General features: G+C 33.4%; 1 protein-coding gene across 1 annotated transcript; it reads right to left on the reverse strand.

The window, feature by feature from the left end:
* Positions 1-1024: 1024 nt before the first annotated feature.
* LOC132555169 (endoplasmic reticulum-Golgi intermediate compartment protein 1-like) lies at positions 1025-21148 on the reverse strand. The gene is made up of 9 exons (XM_060219517.1): positions 21087-21148; positions 12218-12352; positions 11591-11682; positions 9954-10084; positions 8865-8978; positions 8250-8304; positions 7747-7847; positions 4660-4782; positions 1025-3200 (listed from the first exon to the last, which is right to left on the reverse strand). The coding sequence occupies exons 1-9, from the start codon at positions 21104-21106 to the stop codon at positions 3093-3095; spliced, it is 879 nt and encodes a 292-aa protein (XP_060075500.1). The 5' UTR covers positions 21107-21148; the 3' UTR covers positions 1025-3092.

The following is a 21148-nucleotide window of genomic DNA, read 5'->3' on the forward strand; positions in this document are numbered from 1 at the left end:
TACTCTTGTACATGTCCATTTTAAAAAAAAAACAACTTTTTGATTGTTATCCATAGAAAAAAAAATTCTGTATTACAATGAAAAATAAAAGCCCTATTGTACAGAGCCAGAATGGTCTAAATAAAAGCAAAAACTGCCAAGGGGGAGTCAATGCATGTAAAACAGTCAATCTGATTAAAATGCAAATCATCAAAATATGTTATATTATGAAGTATGAAGATCTGACAGTGGCCGTTAACGGGTCATGTTCAAGTAATCTTTCAACCAACCAATCAAAATAATACTTGCAAAGTCTCATTTCTCTTCAGCTTTTAACATTGTTGGTTGACATTTTGTAGGTAATAACCGAGAATCTGGAGTCTCAAACATTCCAAGCAAAGAAAGACAAGTTTTGATAGGCTAAAAAAATACTTTTAGCTGGTAAGCATTAGGGTTATCTGAACATGACCCCTTAAATCATCAGATCTTCATAATATTGTGTATAATGATGAACTGTATTTTAATCAGATTGATATGACAGTATGAATTAACATGTAGTGCTTGACTATAAATGTTAAATATGATGGCACAACACAAAGATATTTACATGATCACAACTGGTGGTAATTATATATATAAATCAGTAGAAAGAAAGTAGAAGTCTGGAATGTTATATATAAAAAAATACTTCTTTTCATACAGAAAATAATTATAGAAAAAGGGGAATGATTTAATAGAATGAAAAAAGTCTGTAAAATTGAAAATCTGGCAACATCTGTGTTACCTATATACATTTAAATATCAAATTATAACTTCATATCCAGTATGTATCTCGCACAAAAGTCTATAATTATGAATATCTAACTGAATCACCAAGCACCATCAAAATAAGACTACAATATCTTTAATATGAACACCAATAAGGTTTTACTGCTCGAATCCTACATGTGAAGGAGAGAAGTGTGACTATACGGAGTGAAGAGTTTAAACCTTCTATAATACACTAAGAAAACAAATGTAAATACATACTTTATGTACACATTATACGTAAACATCTAAACAAATACCTGTCAGTTATACAATCATGCTTTCAAATCCCTTGATATTCGTATTTCATCATTTTCTAAAGGCATTTGGATGAATTAAAACCTTTCTTTCAATTTGTTGTATTTTAAAATTTCCTCAAGCCACTGAAGGGAAAAATTATTATGTACTCAATGATTTTGGTTTTTGGCCCCAGTTTTATCACTTAATCTTCAGAATTATTCATAATTTCAAAAATTCAGTCAGATTAACAGAAAGAGCATGTTGTTTACAGTATTTAATGAGTTTATCAAAAATAAGTCTAAAAGTTTTTGAATGGCACATTCTCCCTCTTAGACACTGCAAAAATATGGCCAGTATATTGACGATGATTTCAACTCTTGGTTCACAAGAATATGGGAGGTTAAAAAACTGAATTCACTTCACATGTTATCAAACCGTAATAAGGCAGTTTATTTACAAGACTAGACAAACGTAAATTTTGAAAAAATATTTACATGAAACCTGCTTCGAAGACCACAAACACTTAAACATATTTTTGAAATATTACCTGTATCGATCACATGTCTATCAGGACCACTTTACAATATAGATCACTTGTCTATGAAGACCATGAAGTCTTTCATTGATTTAACCTGTCTATAAAGACCACTGTATAGATAACTTTTCTATCAGACCATGAAGTCTTTCATTGATTTAACCTGTCTATAAAGACCACTGTATAGATAACTTTTCTATAAGACAATGAAGTCTTTTATTGATTTAACCTGTCTATAAAGACCACTGTATAGATAACTTGTCAATAAGACCATGAAGTCTTTTATTGATTTAACCTGTCTATAAAGACCACTTCAATATATTGATCACTTGTCTACAAATATAAACATTTTATATATAGAGGTCACTTTTTCTGTAAAACAACCTTTTAATATAGATCACTTGTCTATGTAAACTAGACTAAGAGAGAATCTATTTTATATAGATCACGTCTTTTAAGACCAGCCTTTATCAGAGATTACCTGTCTTTAAAGACAATAAAACTGTCTGTCCTGATGGTCCAATACTTTTAAATAGGTTTGACACAGCCATCACAATTTGATTTAAAATCATATCTTGATCAGTTCTATCATCCAGTAAACTACACTGTTCTACTCAAAAGTACATACTTGCATGAAATATCTATCAGTGAAAAATTTATCTTAAGTTGATAGTCTTATTCAGTAACCTTGATCAGGAATTATTAGTATGATGGCAACTGCTGATGCAAATTTAGTCTGAGATTCAATATTCCATCAGTGAGTATACCCTGTCTGCCCTTACTCCATTTCTTTTTAACAGTAATTATTACAATTATGCAGGTGAAGAGCCATTTTATCACATTCATGACACCTATGTCAGGTTTTACCCCTAACATGGTCTCTCTGTCTTACCCTAGTTTGACAAAAATATACTGTAACATCACCTACTAACACAGTTGCATCAGCTAAAGTTAACTGTATTGAAGGTGTTAAATTGATTAAATGGCAAGAATCAAACACGTTTACATCCTCCTTTAGCATAAGTATCCAAACACTCACATAAAAATGTGTTTAATCAAAGCTTAAACCTTACATAACTAAATATAACTCTATCAATGAATAAACCTATATAAAACTTTTTCTTCAACGGTTCATATACATTTCCATATATAAAAATAAAACCGACACAAATGATTGAAACCTGTCAACATATTGGTTCTGATGTTGTTGATGAATTAACCTGTATATTTATGACTTTCAGCTATGCAGAAGTGTATAATTATGCATTTCTATGTAAAATGAATGTCTGTAACACATGTTTATCAACCTGTAAATGTTGTCCTCAGTGGTGGTCCAAGACCTTTATGCTAGGTTTCACTGCACTAACACAAAAAAAATAAATAAATTTCAAGTTCTCTGTAATGTATACTTTACAAAATAAACAATATAAATTATCAATTTAAAAAATAAGAATATTGAAACAACTGGAATGTAATTGTGAACAGTGGACAAGGATTGATTGTAACATGACTTCCTATAAAATTTTTGTGATCAGCTCTGCTTCCCAATTTCCAATTTTCTAATGATTTCTGATGCTGTGAAGATACAGGAGTCTAAAATCCCAGCAACAGTAAAAGTTCCTCCTACTATGGCACAAATCTGCAAAAATAATAATTAAAAAAGCAGATAAATATATATACATTTAAACAATAAACAGTTACCAGATGGGGTATACATCTGTTGCAAACACAATGCAGGTGGAAGACAGAATGGTGTCTGTTAATTTTTTTTGTTAAAATCTTACTTGTCGTAAGTCCATCATCTTCTTATATGTCAGTTCATTTCATATTGATAACGAAGTGAACTTGACGAGCAGCCAGTTTTGTTTACCTAGGAGACATCTAGACTTATTCCTTCCAACATCGACCGTGATGAATGCTATACAGAATGTAAATACTACAATTATATCTACTAGATTTATGTTTTGATGGGTGTCTCACCTTGACCTCCAAATGTGAATTCATATGCTTGACCAGATAGGCATTCATAGCCTGATATACTAGTTACATAATGGTTTACATAGAATAAACAGGAATCTGGTGGTAGAATGGAAATATATATACATAACCATCAAAATTTAATAGCTAACATTATGATATATATATCTTCATGGAGCTCAATTTTTTCATTATGATACTAACAATCTATTTTCAAATTTTTGAAAGTTTATTAATTTGAAGAAATATATCAATAGCTTAAGAGTACTCACAAAATCAACAAAATGGAAAAAATCTCATGAAAAAGTCCATAATAACCTACCTCATTGTATAATTAAAATCTATTGAGTAACTTAAACAAGATCAAGTCTCATTTACTCTGTTAGATATTACTTCTGTATGCCAACTATATATATTTGATCAAGCAATAAGAATACTAGAGATTTATTTGCACTTCTTAAAGATTCCATATCAGAATGGAATTATAGCTCCAATCTCAATTATTCAGGAATTTGAAAGCATTTAATAACACAATATTTTTCATTTCAACCAGCCACCCCTGCCTTCAATTTATTCATTATTTATTCCTATATTTTATAGGTCTTTAACCTCATTTTCTGTTTATTTCTTGTAGTAGAGTTTGCTGTTCTTTGTACTTCTACAGGTTCTATACTTCACTGGGTTTCTTAAAAGGATGAAGAGAGATGGAAAAATACAGGCATTTCTTTACGCAGACAAAATTAGGTCAGTTTCCTCATAGATTAGTTCAGATTCCATATGAATAAGGTTAAGTTCTTACATATATCAATAACTAAAACTAGATGTATTAGTGAGAAATGAGTGCAAACTAAAGCAGTTTCTTTATATGTTTCATAATCAAAGCCCATAACTCTGGAAATAACAGATCAAATCTAACAAAAACTGAACATACACTTTCTCATTATACAACTATATGCCAAATTTCAGTTCAATTTCTACATCCACCAAAGACTTCAAAGAAACCAAATAATGATGGAACCAATTGAAGAGGTAACACTATACACACCCAGCTGTTTTATGACAAGGGTATAAAAATAAATAAAATTCACATGACATGAGATGTTTATAAAATATTCACTTACTGTTGTAAGGAATGTGTAGAATGGTTTTCTTCTCTCCATGTATCGTACTGTGATAGGACTAAGATCGTATCGGAACCAAATAGCAGGCATGATCCTACCTCCGTGTCCGTATTGTAACATGTCCTGTGTACAGAGATTACAAGTGAAACAGGAGTAAGACAATGAAAACAAAGACTAGCAGATTTGAATTAAGTCATACATTCACTGTATTTATTATGTATGTTAATTTTATGATCTTATATTTACAGTGAGTAAGCAATTTTGCGTGAAAAAATCCACCATTTGTGTATATAAATCTAGAATAATAACAATTTACCACTCACTACAATATGGTCTTAACACATGTACTTTCTTTCTATTTGTTTTGTAAGTGTAAATACACAGCAATCAAGGACAACCACAAAGAAATTCGCTGGGATATAATCTTCATATTTCTCTCAATATATAACTGTTGTCAATTTTTTAACTTAGAACTTCATTGATATAATTTATAAGCTGCAGTTAACTAAAAACTACATCAATACATTATTTTTACACATAATAGATAGATACATGTATCCTATATAACTCGGTAATGGACCAACCTAAGTCCACTGCAGTTTCAGAAAAATTCAAACAAATTCTACATGTAGATCATCAATCTTTGATGCAATAACCTTCTACTTTAGGTCAGAGGTTACATCTTGTTCCAATCATCTCTTAAAAGGATAATGACAATAAAACTGGGGAATTCATATAAATCGTGTTATAAGCCTAGTGGTGAACACACAAGTTCTGTAAGTTTGGCTTATAACCAGACACAGACCTATAACCAGACACAGGCCCATTACCAGACAAAGGTTTACAACCAGACACAGGCTTATAACCAGACACTGGCTTATTACCAGACACAGGCCCATTACCAGACACAGGCTTATTACCAGACACTGGCTCATTACCAGACACAGGCTTATTACCAGACAAAGGTTTACAACCAGACACAGGCTTATAACCAGACACAGGCTTATTACCAGACAAAGGTTTACAACAAGACACAGGCTTATAACCAGACACAGGCTCATTACCAGACACAGGCTCATTACCAGACAGGCACATTACCAGACACAGGCTCATTACCAGACACAGGCACATAACCAGACAGGCTTATAACCACACACAGGCTTATTACCAGACAAAGGTTTACAACCAGACACATGCTTATAACCAGACACAGGCTCATTACCAGACACAGGCTTATTACCAGACAGGCTTATTAACAGACACTGGCTCATTACCAGACACAGGCCCATTACCAGACACAGGCCCATTACCAGACAAAGGTTTACAACCAGACACAGGCTTATAACCAGACACAGGCTTATTACCAGACACAGGCCCATTACCAGACAAAGGTTTACAACCAGACACAGGCTTATAACCAGACACAGGCTCATTACCAGACACAGGCTTATTACCAGACAAAGGTTTACAACCAGACACAGGCTTATAACCAGACACAGGCTTATTACCAGACAAAGGTTTACAACAATACACAGGCTTATAACCAGACACAGGCTCATTACCAGACACAGGCTTATTACCAGACAGGCACATTACCAGACACAGGCTCATTACCAGACACAGGCACATAACCAGACAGGTTTATAACCACACACAGGCTTATTACCAGACAAAGGTTTACAACCAGACACATGCTTATAACCAGACACAGGCTCATTACCAGACACAGGCTTATAACCAGACACAGGCTTATTACCAGACAGGCTTATTAACAGACACTGGCTCATTACCAGACACAGGCCCATTACCAGACAAAGGTTTACAACCAGACACAGGCTTATAACCAGACACAGGCTTATTACCAGACACAGGCCCATTACCAGACACAGGCCCATTACCAGACAAAGGTTTACAACAAGACACAGGCTTATAACCAGACAAGTTCATTACCAGACACAGGCTCATTACCAGACAAAGGCTCATAACCAGACACATGCTTATAACCAGAACAGGCTTATTACCAGACAAACGTTTACAACCAGACACGGGCTTATAACCAGGCACAGGATTATTACCAGACACAGGCTTATTACCAGATAGGCTCATTACCAGACACAGGCTCATTACCAGACACAGGCTTATTACCAGACAAAAGTTTACAACCAGACACAGGCTTATAACCAGACACAGGCTCATTATCAGACACAAGCTCATTACTAGATAAGGCTTATTACCAGACACTGGCTCATTACCAGACAGGCTTATTAACAGACACTGGCTCATTACTAGACACAGACTCATTACCAGACACAGGCTAATAACCAGACACAGGCTTATAACCAGACACAGGCTCATTATCAGATAAGGCTTATTACCAGACACAGGCTCATTACCAGACATGGGCTTATTACCAGACACTGGCTTATTACCAGACATAGGCTTATTACCAGACACTGGCTCATTACCAGACATGGGATTATTACCAGACACAGGCTTACATCTATAACCAGACAAATGTTGATTACCAGACACTGGCTCACGTCTATAACCAGACAGGCTTATAACCAGACACAGGCTTATTACCAGACACTGGCTCATTACCAGACACAGGCTCATTACCAGACACAGGCTTATAACCAGACACTGGCTTATTACCAGACAGGCTTATTACCAGACACTGGCTCATTACCAGACACAGGCTTATTGCTAGACACTGGCTCATTACCAGACACAGGCTTATTACCAGACACTGGCTTATTACCAGACACAGGCTTATTACCAGACATGGGCTCATTACCAGACACAGGCTCATTACCAGACACTGGCTTATTACCAGACATGGGCTCACTACCAGACACAGACTTATTACAAGATACAGGCTTATTGCTAGACACTGGCTCATTACCAGACACAGGCTTATTACCAGACATGGGCTTATAACCAGACACAGACTTATTACAAGATACAGGCTTATTGCTAGACACTGGCTCATTACCAGACACTGGCTTATTACCAGATATAGACTGATTGCTCGATTAATACATTAATGCTAAGTTATTTTTTTTCTTCGACAGTAAATGTCCTTACTCTGTGTGAGTATGTATACTGGTAGGGAAAATGAATGTTTCCTTTGATATCCTCATACACTGTAGGAACAATCTTCACGATGTAGTCATGGGTATGAATGGCTGTAAAATAAAAACAGTTTTTAAAGGATATTTATCTTTTCATACATTAGACAGCAAAATCTCACATATATTAAATATATCCTGTACTAGATTTGTCAGTCTTCTTCAATTTGTCTGGCTGCATGCCCATGTGTATATGACACTACATGTCTTACACTGATAATTTGCCTCAGAATCCTTTCACATCACTTGTGATGTTGATACATATACAGTATGCAGTGGTAAATGGTGTTTCAAGAAAATACATTTTTCTCCTATTACAATTTGTAAATAAAAAGTGACATTAAATGACATGACATTAAGTGTTCCCACTTTATAACACATTAAACCATTCATCTGTAAGAAAAGTAAAGAAACACACAATGTATGTACGGTGTTTGTCGTAGGAGATGATTAACTTACCATTGGCTTGTGTCCTGTCGACATTTTCTAGAGGGTTAAAAGAACCCTTCACAACCTGTCAATATAACACAATATGTTTCCACATTAAGCAAATGATAACAAACTTTTTTAAAAGGTAAATGTGAAGAAAACACTGCAATTGTAGGCCATGTTACCTCATTTCAAATAAACATTTACTTTATTCTAAAACACTTCTTTTATATCAGTCTGGTTATGTCTTTTTATTATAAATCAAATTAGTTGTGACAGATGTAACGGGCCCGGAAAAATACCAATAACACTGCATTTTATCTGAATATGTAGATTGATTTCTCTGTGGAGATGTTAAAAAGAAACAAAGAAACATCTTATGCTGAAATCAGTTGTGGATACTATTCATGTTTGAGTATTGGGGTGTATAATCTTGTTTCAGAGTACAGATCATTCATGATTTTGAAAAAGAGGGACCAAAACTGGGACTTTTAAGGCTTACTAGTAAATTCTCTTCCTAAAACTTGATTTTTTTGTGATATTAGAATCAAAACTGGTAAGTAATGATGGAGAAAACACTTTGATCAGCTCTATTTATCTGTGGATTACAAGTCAGCAGATTTTTCTTCATCACTAGCACTTTACCTTATCTTCTTGTACATCCATTCCAAAGCGAACCTTGTGAATTATGTGTGTCATATCTGGGTTTTGTGGTTGAACTTTGGAGGAATGCGTTGACACATGGAAGTTTCCAGGAATCTAAAGAAGATTTGGAGATAAAGACGTACATTTTCATAATGTATATCATATACAGTGATTTCTGGGACTCGAATATTTGGGATGTGAGTCCCAAATATCACTGAACTCCTTCTTTTCTTGTGGAACTCACTCTAATTTTGAGAACCCAATATATATCTCTTTGTAACTGGACTCTTCACAATTTTGGGATTGATCACTGATAATATGTACAACGTGGCTTATATAGATTCATTTGTGTTTATTTCAAAGAACGAAGGAATTTAAACCTTAACACAATTAATCAATTTCAATCATGTCAACAAACAATATTTTTTCAGTGAAAATTTCATATGTAGTAAACAATGGAGATTTTTCTGTTAACAAGATATTTTCTTTCATTCAGAATCCACAGAGTCTTCAATAGATTTCAACAATTCCTGACAAAATGAAAGTTTCAGAACATACCTAACTAGGGATAACACATGGTAAAATGTTTATGTTATAATGATGAGTTCAGTGAAATTAACCTAAATACTTAGCGACTTTTTCATTTTTCAAATAACATATAGATATAGTAAAATGTTTATATCATATGTAACGAATTCAGAGGAAATAAATATAAATATAAACTTTATTCAATTTTCAACAATTATGAAACAAGCTTTCAACTTATATGAATTGCTCTTGTTGGCCCAGATGGAAGCACACAAGAAGTCTTGCTGTTGGAGGTAAACCCATGTGGTTTGGCAGGTGACCCCATACCTTTTCACAGCCATTTCGGGAATGGGACTCCAAACAGCTAGGTGAAAGATGAGTACATTACCACTGCGCCACCCAACCACCTCTAGGTGAAAATATTTACTGAATACTTTAGTGACCTTTTCATTTTTCCAAACAACAAAATAAGTGTTACCTACAGATGATTGTGAAATCTTTTACATACAACATTACATAATCAGATCCAAACAAAAGGACTTCTGGATAGAAAAAAATCACCTTATTCACAAGAAAGTGAGATTCCATTCGACAACCTTCAGTGCTTTCTGTAGTCAATTCAAACTTCTGTGTATTATCCTGGAAACCCACTTCATGTCTCCCCATGTCATCCTGAATATCTAGTCCAAGATCTGAGGGAAAATCATCAATCAAGTCTTGAGGATAAACAATCAAATTATGAAAACAGCATTACTCATATCTACATACAGTGCACAGCAATAAACCTTACAATCAGCCCAGGTCTAATAAAATGGCCACCAAAATCTATTAAAGCCTTGTATAACAATGCTACTAGATGTTATCCAGTAATGTTTAATAATTGTCCTGTAATACTATATCATTGTCTTGTAATGCTGTATCATTGTCCTGTAATGCTGTATCATTACCCTGTAATGTTGTAGCATTGTCCTGTAATACTATATCATTGTCCTGTAATACTGTATCATTGTCCTGTAATACTATATCATTGTCCTGTAATACTGTATCATTGTCCTGTAATACTGTATCATTGTCCTGTAATACTGTATCCTTGTCCTGTAATACTGTATCATTGTCCTGTAATACTGTATCATTGTCCTGTAATGCTGTATCATTGTCCTGTAATACTGTATCCTTGTCCTGTAATACTGTATCATTGTCCTGTAATACTGTATCATTGTCCTTTAATGCTATAACATTGTCCTGTAATACTATATCATTGTCCTGTAATACTGTATCATTGTCCTGTAATACTGTATCCTTGTCCTGTAATACTGTATCATTGTCCTGTAATACTGTATCATTGTCCTGTAATGCTGTATCATTGTCCTGTAATACTGTATCCTTGTCCTGTAATACTGTATCATTGTCCTGTAATACTATATCATTGTCCTGTAATGCTATAACATTGTCCTGTAATACTGTATCATTGTCCTGTAATACTATATCATTACCATGTAATACTATATCATTGTCCTTTAATGCTATAACATTGTCCTTTAATGCTATAACATTGTCCTGTAATACTATATCATTGTCCTGTAATACTATAACATTGTCCTGTAATACTGTATCATTGTCCTGTAATACTGTATCATTGTCCTGTAATACTGTATCATTGTCCTGTAATACTATATAATTACCCTGTAATGCTGTAACATTGCCCTGTAATACTGTATCATTGCCCTGTAATAAGCCCGTTCTTTTCTTAAAGTCAATGGTTTTTGTATAACCCCACGTTGATTTATGACATGAAAAATGAATAAGATTTTCAAAATTCTGTTTACTTGTACAAATCATACGATCACAAAAGCTTTTATATTATCAATGGTTCATATTTCCAACCTCACATGTAGATAACATTGACTGAATCAGTGTCAATATAAATTTTAAAACTGTTTGAAAAGTAATCAACTTTAGCATATGGTGATAAATTATTCAATTCTATGATAACTGATAGACTGCGCTTGTCATATATAACATTTTGTTATCATATGTATGTTTTTAAATCTTATAATGGAATTGGGTCATTTAAGTCAATACATTAAGTTACTACATTACCTCCAATGAGAACTTTTAAATACAGGCAATATCAATAAATAAATACACAGTTTCTTGTTAAATCATATACTTTTCTGGTTTTATTCTTTAGTACTCACATTCACATTTGAGGTTAGGGAGGGTGATGTTGAGAAACACTGGAATCTTTTCTGAGTGTTTTACTGGATCCTCAACAGTTAGCTCACTTACTCTGTAAAAAAAGGTGAAAATTTAACAAAAAAATCACTTATATCAGAATTAGGAAGCTATGTTATTATTTATGCCCACTTCTAACAGACAGTTCCCTCATACCAAATATGGTAACTTATGTGTAACAAATTTCTTTTGATGACCGAGGTCAGACAGTGGTTGAAATATAGGCCCCACTTCTGCATATTTATTGCTCAGCAACAAGGTGTTTAAGGGTTGTTTTTTTTTTAGTTTTTTCAATAGTTTACAAGCCTAAAAACTTTGAATCCTGGGCATATCATTCAAGTCACATTGAACAAAATAATGTCATCATTTTAGCATGGAACATTCAGGTAAAAACTTTTGCACAACTATAATTAGATTGGTCTCCTATTTTTCTATGAAGGTATATTTCAATTATTTTTATTACAAATTCAATATATTTTAATTTCCAGAGCAACCAAGAATCCAATTCTGAACATATTATGTACCAATCTCTAAAAACTTGTCAAATTCACTTCAACATAATAAAATTATCATGTTTGTATCATACTAACGTTTCATGACTTATAAAGAGTGACAATTCAGACAGAAACAGAAAAAGTATAAACAGGACACTGCTGATAGAGATACAGGCTCCGGTTATGGTCGGCTGGGTCAAGTCCTTAGGAACCTTTCGGTAGATGTCAAACCTAGAAAAAAACAGAAAAAAGAATTCAATCAATTATATCACATACCCAATTGATTCAGATAAAATATTCTGGTATAGTTATTGTAGAAGACACATCCTGCCAGGCTCTCCTGCAGGAATTGAACCTGGATCCTTCAGGTGATAATCCACAGCACCACAGCCAATGAAACATTCTGCATATCAGCGAGAATGTTTAACATGATGTTAACTTTACAACTGCCCCTCAGTTTGTTGATATTTTGATTTTTATTTGCACTGAAATATTTTCAAAAACAAATAGTGCTGAGGAATGCCATGTTGACTCGAGAGAAAATGTAAGGTCTGCTTTTGTAAGTCAATAACATTCTTTTGAAAAGATACTTCTAATTTACACTTTCTAATATTTCTACCATAATGGTTAACTTGAGTTAACAGGATTGTGAACCTTAGAATTAATACAAAGTAAATCCAGTGTCCTGGGTTCAAGGTTCAAGATTTTAGTACCACTCAGACACATATACAATATGGGTTACATATGGAACATATTTATGCAAATAATAAGTTGCAAGTATGATGTTGGGAAAACAGACCTTTTTTCCGGGGATTGTTCTTTGTCATGAAGTACTGATGAGAAATTGGTTCAAAATTGTAACTGATTCTTGCTTAAAATTTGACAGGCTTTTTATACGTAGTTAATACATTACATAGTCAGCTGACCGTGTGTTCAACATCCATAGAAAGTGAATGAATTCTTTGTTGAAGTCATATAAACAAAAATACCTCACTTATAATTTGCAAAAGAATGAATACATTTGGCAAATGGCATCTTTATTATGCATATAAATATGGATTTTGTTTTTGCTAAATTACAAGGAAATCTTAGGTACCAATGATTAATCATAAAAAATTAGAATGGATCATTATATAAATGAGGTTAATCCATTGCATAATCAATTATATCCAATTATCCTCCCATCTCTATCAAAAAGTGGGTTTTTTAATCAGTCAATGAAAAAGTTTTTTGGCCTCCCTTTTAGTCTTTACCAAAATCCTTGATTGACAACTCTTAAGTGAGTTTGGCAGTTACATACTGGGTGCTGTTTTGAATATGACACCATATTCATTAGTGTCAAGTAAGGAAATAAACCCATGCCCCTGTTAACTAAACACTTTCTATATTGACAAAAAGAAATGAGGTATCCAATTTTGTAATTATACATATCAAATATCAAGCACACAAACAGAGCATATTTATTGATGCAGATCTTACATGTTGTTAAGTGTGTTGTATTTACTTTCGTTAAATATTGGGCGATTTGGTAGAAAGTTAAAGTTCATGTATACTATATATAGTTTGCGAAACTGATTCTTAACCAGGAAACATTTCCTCAAATTTAGTACTTGATACAACAAACCATCACACATGGGTAAGATACACTGTTTGTATTCAAGAAGATGACAGTAGTAAGAAATAACACATTTGCTACCATAAATATCCTATTGTAGTCTTGGAGAATTATGTAGGAGATTAATTTCACTATCTTAATATCCATGTAGGCAAATTGTAGGTTTGAGAATTATTTTCCTGATCCATGTACCTTCATGTATCTTATGTATGCATTAATATGTATGTAATACATGTATGTCACAAATTCATACACCCGAGGAAAATTTACCCTGCCTGATAACTTCCGTGTATTTGGTGTAACCCTAATACATCAATTCTCATGTTTACAGCAATGTCTTATATCTGTCAAGGCTTCTTTAAATGGTAATTTTACAATATAGACTCTATTGATATAGAGCAGTGCTAGACCGAATTTCCTCCGACTCCTCCACCAGACAGAAGACAGACAGATGCATGGTATAAACAGACTGATAGATATATCTTTCCATCAAAATGTCTATAGTCCGATGTAGGAGTCAGAGGAAACTCAGGCTAGGTAAAATTAATTTTAATATTTAAAGATTTTACACAACCTTTACAATAAAATTCATTACTTCAGACATCATGTATCATTATGACTTGTAAATCAAATAAAAAATATTCTGTCAATGTCCTGTCTGTTCGGGCCTTTTTTACCTGTTTTTTCCCCACATGACAAGAAATTTCAATACTACAACATTAAGACATAAATCATACAGTTATATATGACAGCTAATGATATGTGTATATGTATTTACAAACATCATGCTTCCACGTATCTTATACATAAGTCATCTATATATTTTAGTTAGGTTGACCAGGTGTATTGTCTATCTAGTAACACTGCCTCATATTTGCATCTAGATGCTAATCTTCCCAATTTTACCTTCAAATGGTAAATTTTACATTTTACATACTTGCTTTCAGTTTCACATGGATATGAAATTATTTTGCAATGTAGACAGGTTAAATAAACAATAATGCATCATTCCCTTACCATACATTATTTTATTAAGTTGTTTAAGTCTTTAGCCATCCTTCCCCTTCCCAACTTCAACTTTGCATAGTGATTTTGTTATGATACTCGTTTGAATACCTGCTGAGTTTATTTAAAATTGATGTCAAGCTGTTTAATGTCGCATTTAAGTTAATACAAAATCCAAGCAGTATTAGAGTATACTTTACTGCTATCCAGAAATCCCTTTCTGGCAAATATCTAGAAATTCAGTAAAACCTTTTTAAAATTTATTTTTGGATTTTTCATTTGATGATATTAGATTCTGATCAATTTACTTTTATTGTCCATTGCTAATGGTTAAGACGAAAATGTGAAACAATATTTTTTTCCAAAAAATTTCTATAAATTGAGTGTATTTCTTTTTTAATGACAAACATACTTTCTGTATAGAGCCTCTCATCAAAGTAGATTTTCCAGAAAATTTTCGAAAATTGATATTTTATAACATTTTAGAAATAGGTCCCTTCAGACCCCTTTGACCTCCCTGTTACTGCAAGAAGGCAGATTATTTTCCAAATATTTCAAATACTCTTTGAAAATTTTTAAAATCATTTCCAAGATTTTATATGCAGTCCCAATTTCTTTATAAACTTATCAGGTATCATCACATGATGATAATGTGTCTGTGTTATTCTGCAGGCAATATAAATCATTATCGTTGATTTACTGCAATAGGTTATATATACTAACATATGGAATATTGCATTAAAAAATGAAAATGTTAACTTATACATATCTATCCTGTTCAATTGTATATTGTAATTTGACCTTGAATATATTGCAGTTGAGTGTAGGCTAATCTTTACACCCTAGTTCACTCCTTGTGCACGAGGAAAAGACTTATAGTTCATAAGGAAAAGATTATAGGTAAATATAATTCAAACTTTCAAATATATATTAGATATTATTGCTTTATTTCATTTGCACTAGGATCCAAAATCAGATCAGGGGTTGCCAGCGTCCCCACTTCCCTTCACATCCTGTTCTTTTGAACTAGTATTAACTGTTCATTGTACGACTGGTAAATATTGAGCATCTGGTTACCTTGACCAATCCACAGAGCAATTAACTAATCAGTTTCACCATTGTTAGGTTGTTAATCTCCTACTGGCAGTACTGGGGATCAGCAAGATTGTGTGCACACACTGTACAATGTATATCTCTTGTAACTAGCCAACCATATAAACTGAAGGTAAAATGTGAGAGGCTTGACCAAGTTAAATCAGCAAAAAGAGATCCCAGAGGGATCTTGGCACCCAATATTGTTTGATCTTTTCACTTCTTTTGTCTTCCCTGTTTTTGTTCTTAATGATAAGAAATTTGAACATTCCTTAGCGGAAATAGCAATGATAGTCATTACCTACCAAATCCAAGATAGTTGTCTGGAAACCATTTTGTTTTTTTTCTGATTAGTCCCAAAATCAAGCTGGCACACATATAGACCAAAGGGAACATGAAATTTAAGAGAGAGATCCATTCATTACATCTTAAGTAATGGGGATAACAATCTTTACTACACAAAATCCAAGATGGCTGCCTGTTGGCCTTTGGTTTTTTTTATCAGTACGGAAATCACATGAGCACAACTAATGATCCAGGGAAACATACAAATGAAATTAACGATTTTACCTGTAGCAGAACCCCCAGCTTATAAAATGAAGAGGTCTCTGTCACTTTATGTAGCTGTCACATTACATATAAATTTCATTTCCATTGTATTGATTGATAAATGACATCTATCTAAATCATCAAACTTGGGTACTATGATCAAGTAGCTATTTCTAAATATAAACAGTTGACCATAACACAATGATATATTTCAATAAGTTTTTATTCATTTCTGTTTTAAATCAAATAATTTAAATATAAAATTCACTTTCTTATATCTATTTATCATAAACTTTTTATTACTCATTTGAGAATTTCCAGTAAATAATGCTATCAAATAATTAATATCATAACAATGTAAACTCTGCTAATTATATAATCTCTCCTCCAAATAGGATGGCTTTCATTCATCACAGATCTTTATTTCCTATTTAATCTATGTTTTTCCAAGTAATAATTATCATCACTAGTTAAATTTTTTGCTATTCAAATTATTTTTGTTTTGAATTATGAAATGGATAATTATTTACGTTAGAATAAAAAAAACAAGGTCACTGTCACAACTGTAGGATAAGTATACAGTTAAAGACTTCTGACATCACACAGATAGCCATAGGCACTGTCTATTACCTATATTGGGGGAGAAAGCTCCATCACCTGTACCAGGTCTAGTGTACAAATAATTAACCTGTTGTCTAAGCCTCGTCTAAATAAACATAGTCTTCATCTTGTGCACTATAAGTGCATTATAGGTGTAAATATTATGGATAAACGTATTAACCCAGACAATGTCCGCAATGAATATGGTACAAGATTATTGAATTTGTGTAAAGCTACAGGTCTGAGGATACTGAATGGCAGAGACCCAGAAAAGTTATCAAATGGTTTTACTTTTAATGGTACAAATGGCATGAGCACGATTATCTTATAGCGAACCCTGTACTTTTCCCGCATATTAAAACTTTTATTGTATGTAACTTCAATGAATATTCTGACCACGCCCCCCTGCACGTAGAACTACGTGTGAGGGTATCGCGGGATGCGCCCATCACAGACGAGTCAATTGGTGTAAGTAGACCAACATATAAATGGAATGAACAATGTAAAGTACAATGCTTAGTTGCAATCAGGGAAAATATAGACAAGATTAATCAGGTTGCTACTATTGACGGGGAGACAACACAAGAGGCCATAAATTCCAGTGTTTACAAATTCACACATGAACTATTACAAATACTATCACCGTTTACTACGAGGTCACGCGGGTCATCACGTGACAGCGCGACAAGGTCATCGGACAAATCCATTCCACGTGCACGAGTTCACCAAGATAATAAGCCCTGGTTCGACAGGCAGTTGCGTGCTTTGAGGAGAGAATACCTGACTGCATTGAATAATTTTAATAGAAATAAATGTGATGTAACCCATGAACTTTTAATAAGAAGGAAACGGGAATACAAACGTTCTGAAGCCGCATGTAAAAGGCAATATAGGAAGTTCGAGGGAGATATGATGGAACACTTACGGAAAACCAATCCACGATATTTTTATAAAAAATTCTCAACTACAAAATCCGATGTTTCAAATGTGTCGTTGGATGACTTTTTTAATCACTTCAAGGATTTAGCCATGAATCTTGATCCGCCGGATAATGAACGTTTAGAGGATAATGTTGATATGAACACCGTCTTTGATGAGCTTGACCGTAGTATATCTAGGGACGAAATTAAAAGCGCTATTAAGCATCTAAAACGTGATAAAGCGCATGGTTTAGACGGTTTATTAAACGAATATTTTATTGAAGCTGGTGACATTTTACTACAAGCCTTACACACTATTTTTAATAATGTATTTAACTCTGGATGTTTCCCTGAAGAATGGTCTAAAGCGGTGATGGTCCCGGTGTTTAAAAATGGTGATAAAAACGATCCTAATAATTATCGTGGAATAAGTCTCCTGAGCTGTATGGCGAAACTTTTTACATCTGTACTGAACAAAAGACTAGCAGACTGGTCGGAGGCGAATGACATTATCACAGATGCACAGTTTGGCTTTCGTCCTGGAACAAGTACGGTTGACGCCATTTTCGCGCTTCATGCCATTATTACAAAATCTCTAAATGATAGTAAACGTTTGTATTGCTGTTTTGTTAACTACAAGAAAGCGTTGGACTCTGTCAATCGTTGTAAATTGTGGTATAAATTGTCAAAATTAGGAGTTCGAGGAAGGCTGTTATCAATTTTGAAAGCTATGTATAAAAAAGTTATGACATGTGTCTCATCTAAGGGAAGATGTTCAGATTTTTTTGTAAACAATATGGGTCTCGCCCAAGGGGAAATTTTATCCCCAATTATGTTTTCAATGTATGTAAATGATTTTGAAAATGACTTTATTACTAACGGTATTAGGCCGTATGATTTTGGAGAACTCAGTCTCTTTTTATTAATGTATGCGGATGATTTGGTGCTACTTGCAGAATCAGCCAATGAGCTACAGAATATGTTAATTAGTTTGTCTATATATGCGAATACATGGAAATTGACCATTAACACGGCAAAAACTAAGATTGTTGTCTTTAGAAATGGAGGCCGCTTACGTAATAACGAGAAATGATTCTTCGATGGAAACAAATTAGAAGTCGTTGAACAGTTTACTTATTTAGGTATCGTTTTTAAATGGAACAATAAATTTAATGTTGTACAAAAGCAATTATCCGGGCAAGGTCGAAAGTCAGTATTTGCCTTATATACAAAATGTAAAAATTTGAATTTAAACTGCCATACCTTGATTAAACTTTTTGATACATATGTTAACAGTATACTGTGTTACGCATCTGAGGTATGGGGCTCGTGCAAAGGCATAGATATTGAGAAAGTTCACCTGGAATTTTGCAAAAGGATATTATGTGTTAAGAAGTCAACATGCAATGTAATGATCTATTTTGAATTGGGTAGATTTCCAATTGTACATACCAGACATTATAATTTAATTAAATACTGGTTCAAGCTTTTAAATACTAAGAACTGTGTTCTTAAAACTGCTTATGATGAACTCATGTATATGCCACAGCGAAATACTGTTTTTAATTGGGTAACTTTTGTGAAAGACAAACTTTTTTTAATCGGTCTTGGCGAAGTGTGGTTGAATCAACACAATGTGAACCCGTCTGTTGCCCTGCCAATTGTTAAACAGAGAATCCTTGATAATGCACGGCAAGAATTGTTTGAAATATTAGAGAATTCCTCGAAATGTTTTTTGTATAGACATTTAGTTGATAATTTAACATTGCAACAATATTTATGTAAATATATACCAAAGCGAAATAGAACTGCTCTAACTAGATTACGTTTATCAGCGCATATGCTGTATAGTGAAACCGGGAGATACCGAAACATTGTTAGAAATGAACGCATATGCAGAATTTGTAATTCTGAAGATATTGAAGACGAATATCATTTTTTGTTTATTTGTCCATTTTATCAAGCTTTAAGAGAGAGACGTATAAAATTGTATTACTGGAAAAAACCATCAGTTTTCAAGCTGATACAATTATTGAGTACAACGAACTTTAAAGAATTAACTATGTTAAGTAAATATATATATGATGCCACCCAGTTGAGGAATAGCATGATATAATGTTAAAATATATGTAACTACATGCATTTTCTGTCCATTCTCCACTGCGGTATTGCATTGCCTGCCACTGTATTTATATGTATTGTGTACATACTGATGAGCTGTAAAGCTCAAAGTCAATAAATGAATTTGAATTTGAAATATTACAATACACTCAACTGACACATCTTAAAACACATTGTGTGGTTGTCAAAATTATTCCTACATTATGTAGACTTTTATATACACATTGTATGCGTCTAGCAGTCATCAGAAGTTGACAGAATGGCAGAATAATTTAGACTTATTATATGAGTGATTTCTTAAAGCAAAAAGTCATGGAAATGATTAGTAAGGATCGACAAAACAAATGCAGACTACATTATTGTTTACATACAAAAATGTAGATATTATTAAAAATTAAAGGTACATATTTTGATTAAAACATGTAGACTTAGAATCAGTTCATTTTTTATGGAAAAATAGCACTTGGTATGATTTACATGTGGACTGAGCAGGAACATTTGGAATATTAAACTGAAGACATTATGATGGTGGGAAAGTCAAATTGTTCAACAAATTCAGATGTATTTTAGATTGAATTTTGGTTGAATAAAGTTTGTGAATGTATAGGGTCAAATTCCCCTTTTTTAAATGCACTTACTGGGCTGGAAAATTGTGATAGGTTCCAGTACACATGTATACCACATAAACAAACTTGCATTGGTGTAAGAACAATCAATTTACATGTAGATCATATATCTGTCGTATTGGATGCATGTATGTTGTATGTGATATCAATCACCTTTTGTTTCAAAGTTATCGGAGGAAATGCTTTTTGAATTAGGAGTATGAAATAAATTTTATGCTATTTTAAGAGTACAATGATAAAATACTAAGAAAAATTAGAAATGTCGTAAGTCCGTATAGCCAGCAGGTAAGTAACACGTATGCAGATCGCGAGAGCGAGACGTGATGATAGTATATAATCAGTCGGACTTACAGACCCGTCCAGGGTCAAAGCGGCTATCGCAATTGCTTGCACGCATATCAGCAAATGTAGGGGACTGAATTGGTAACGATACATACCTCCGAATGTCGAACTGCATCTTGCAACGATATTTGACGTTTACAGCTGGCAGGCGAAAATG

The sequence above is a fragment of the Ylistrum balloti genome, unplaced genomic scaffold (genome assembly GCF_031769215.1).
Source record: "Ylistrum balloti isolate Yb309-2 unplaced genomic scaffold, AGI_CSIRO_Ybal_v1 Utg370458, whole genome shotgun sequence".
In the NCBI taxonomy this organism is placed as follows: domain Eukaryota; kingdom Metazoa; phylum Mollusca; class Bivalvia; order Pectinida; family Pectinidae; genus Ylistrum; species Ylistrum balloti.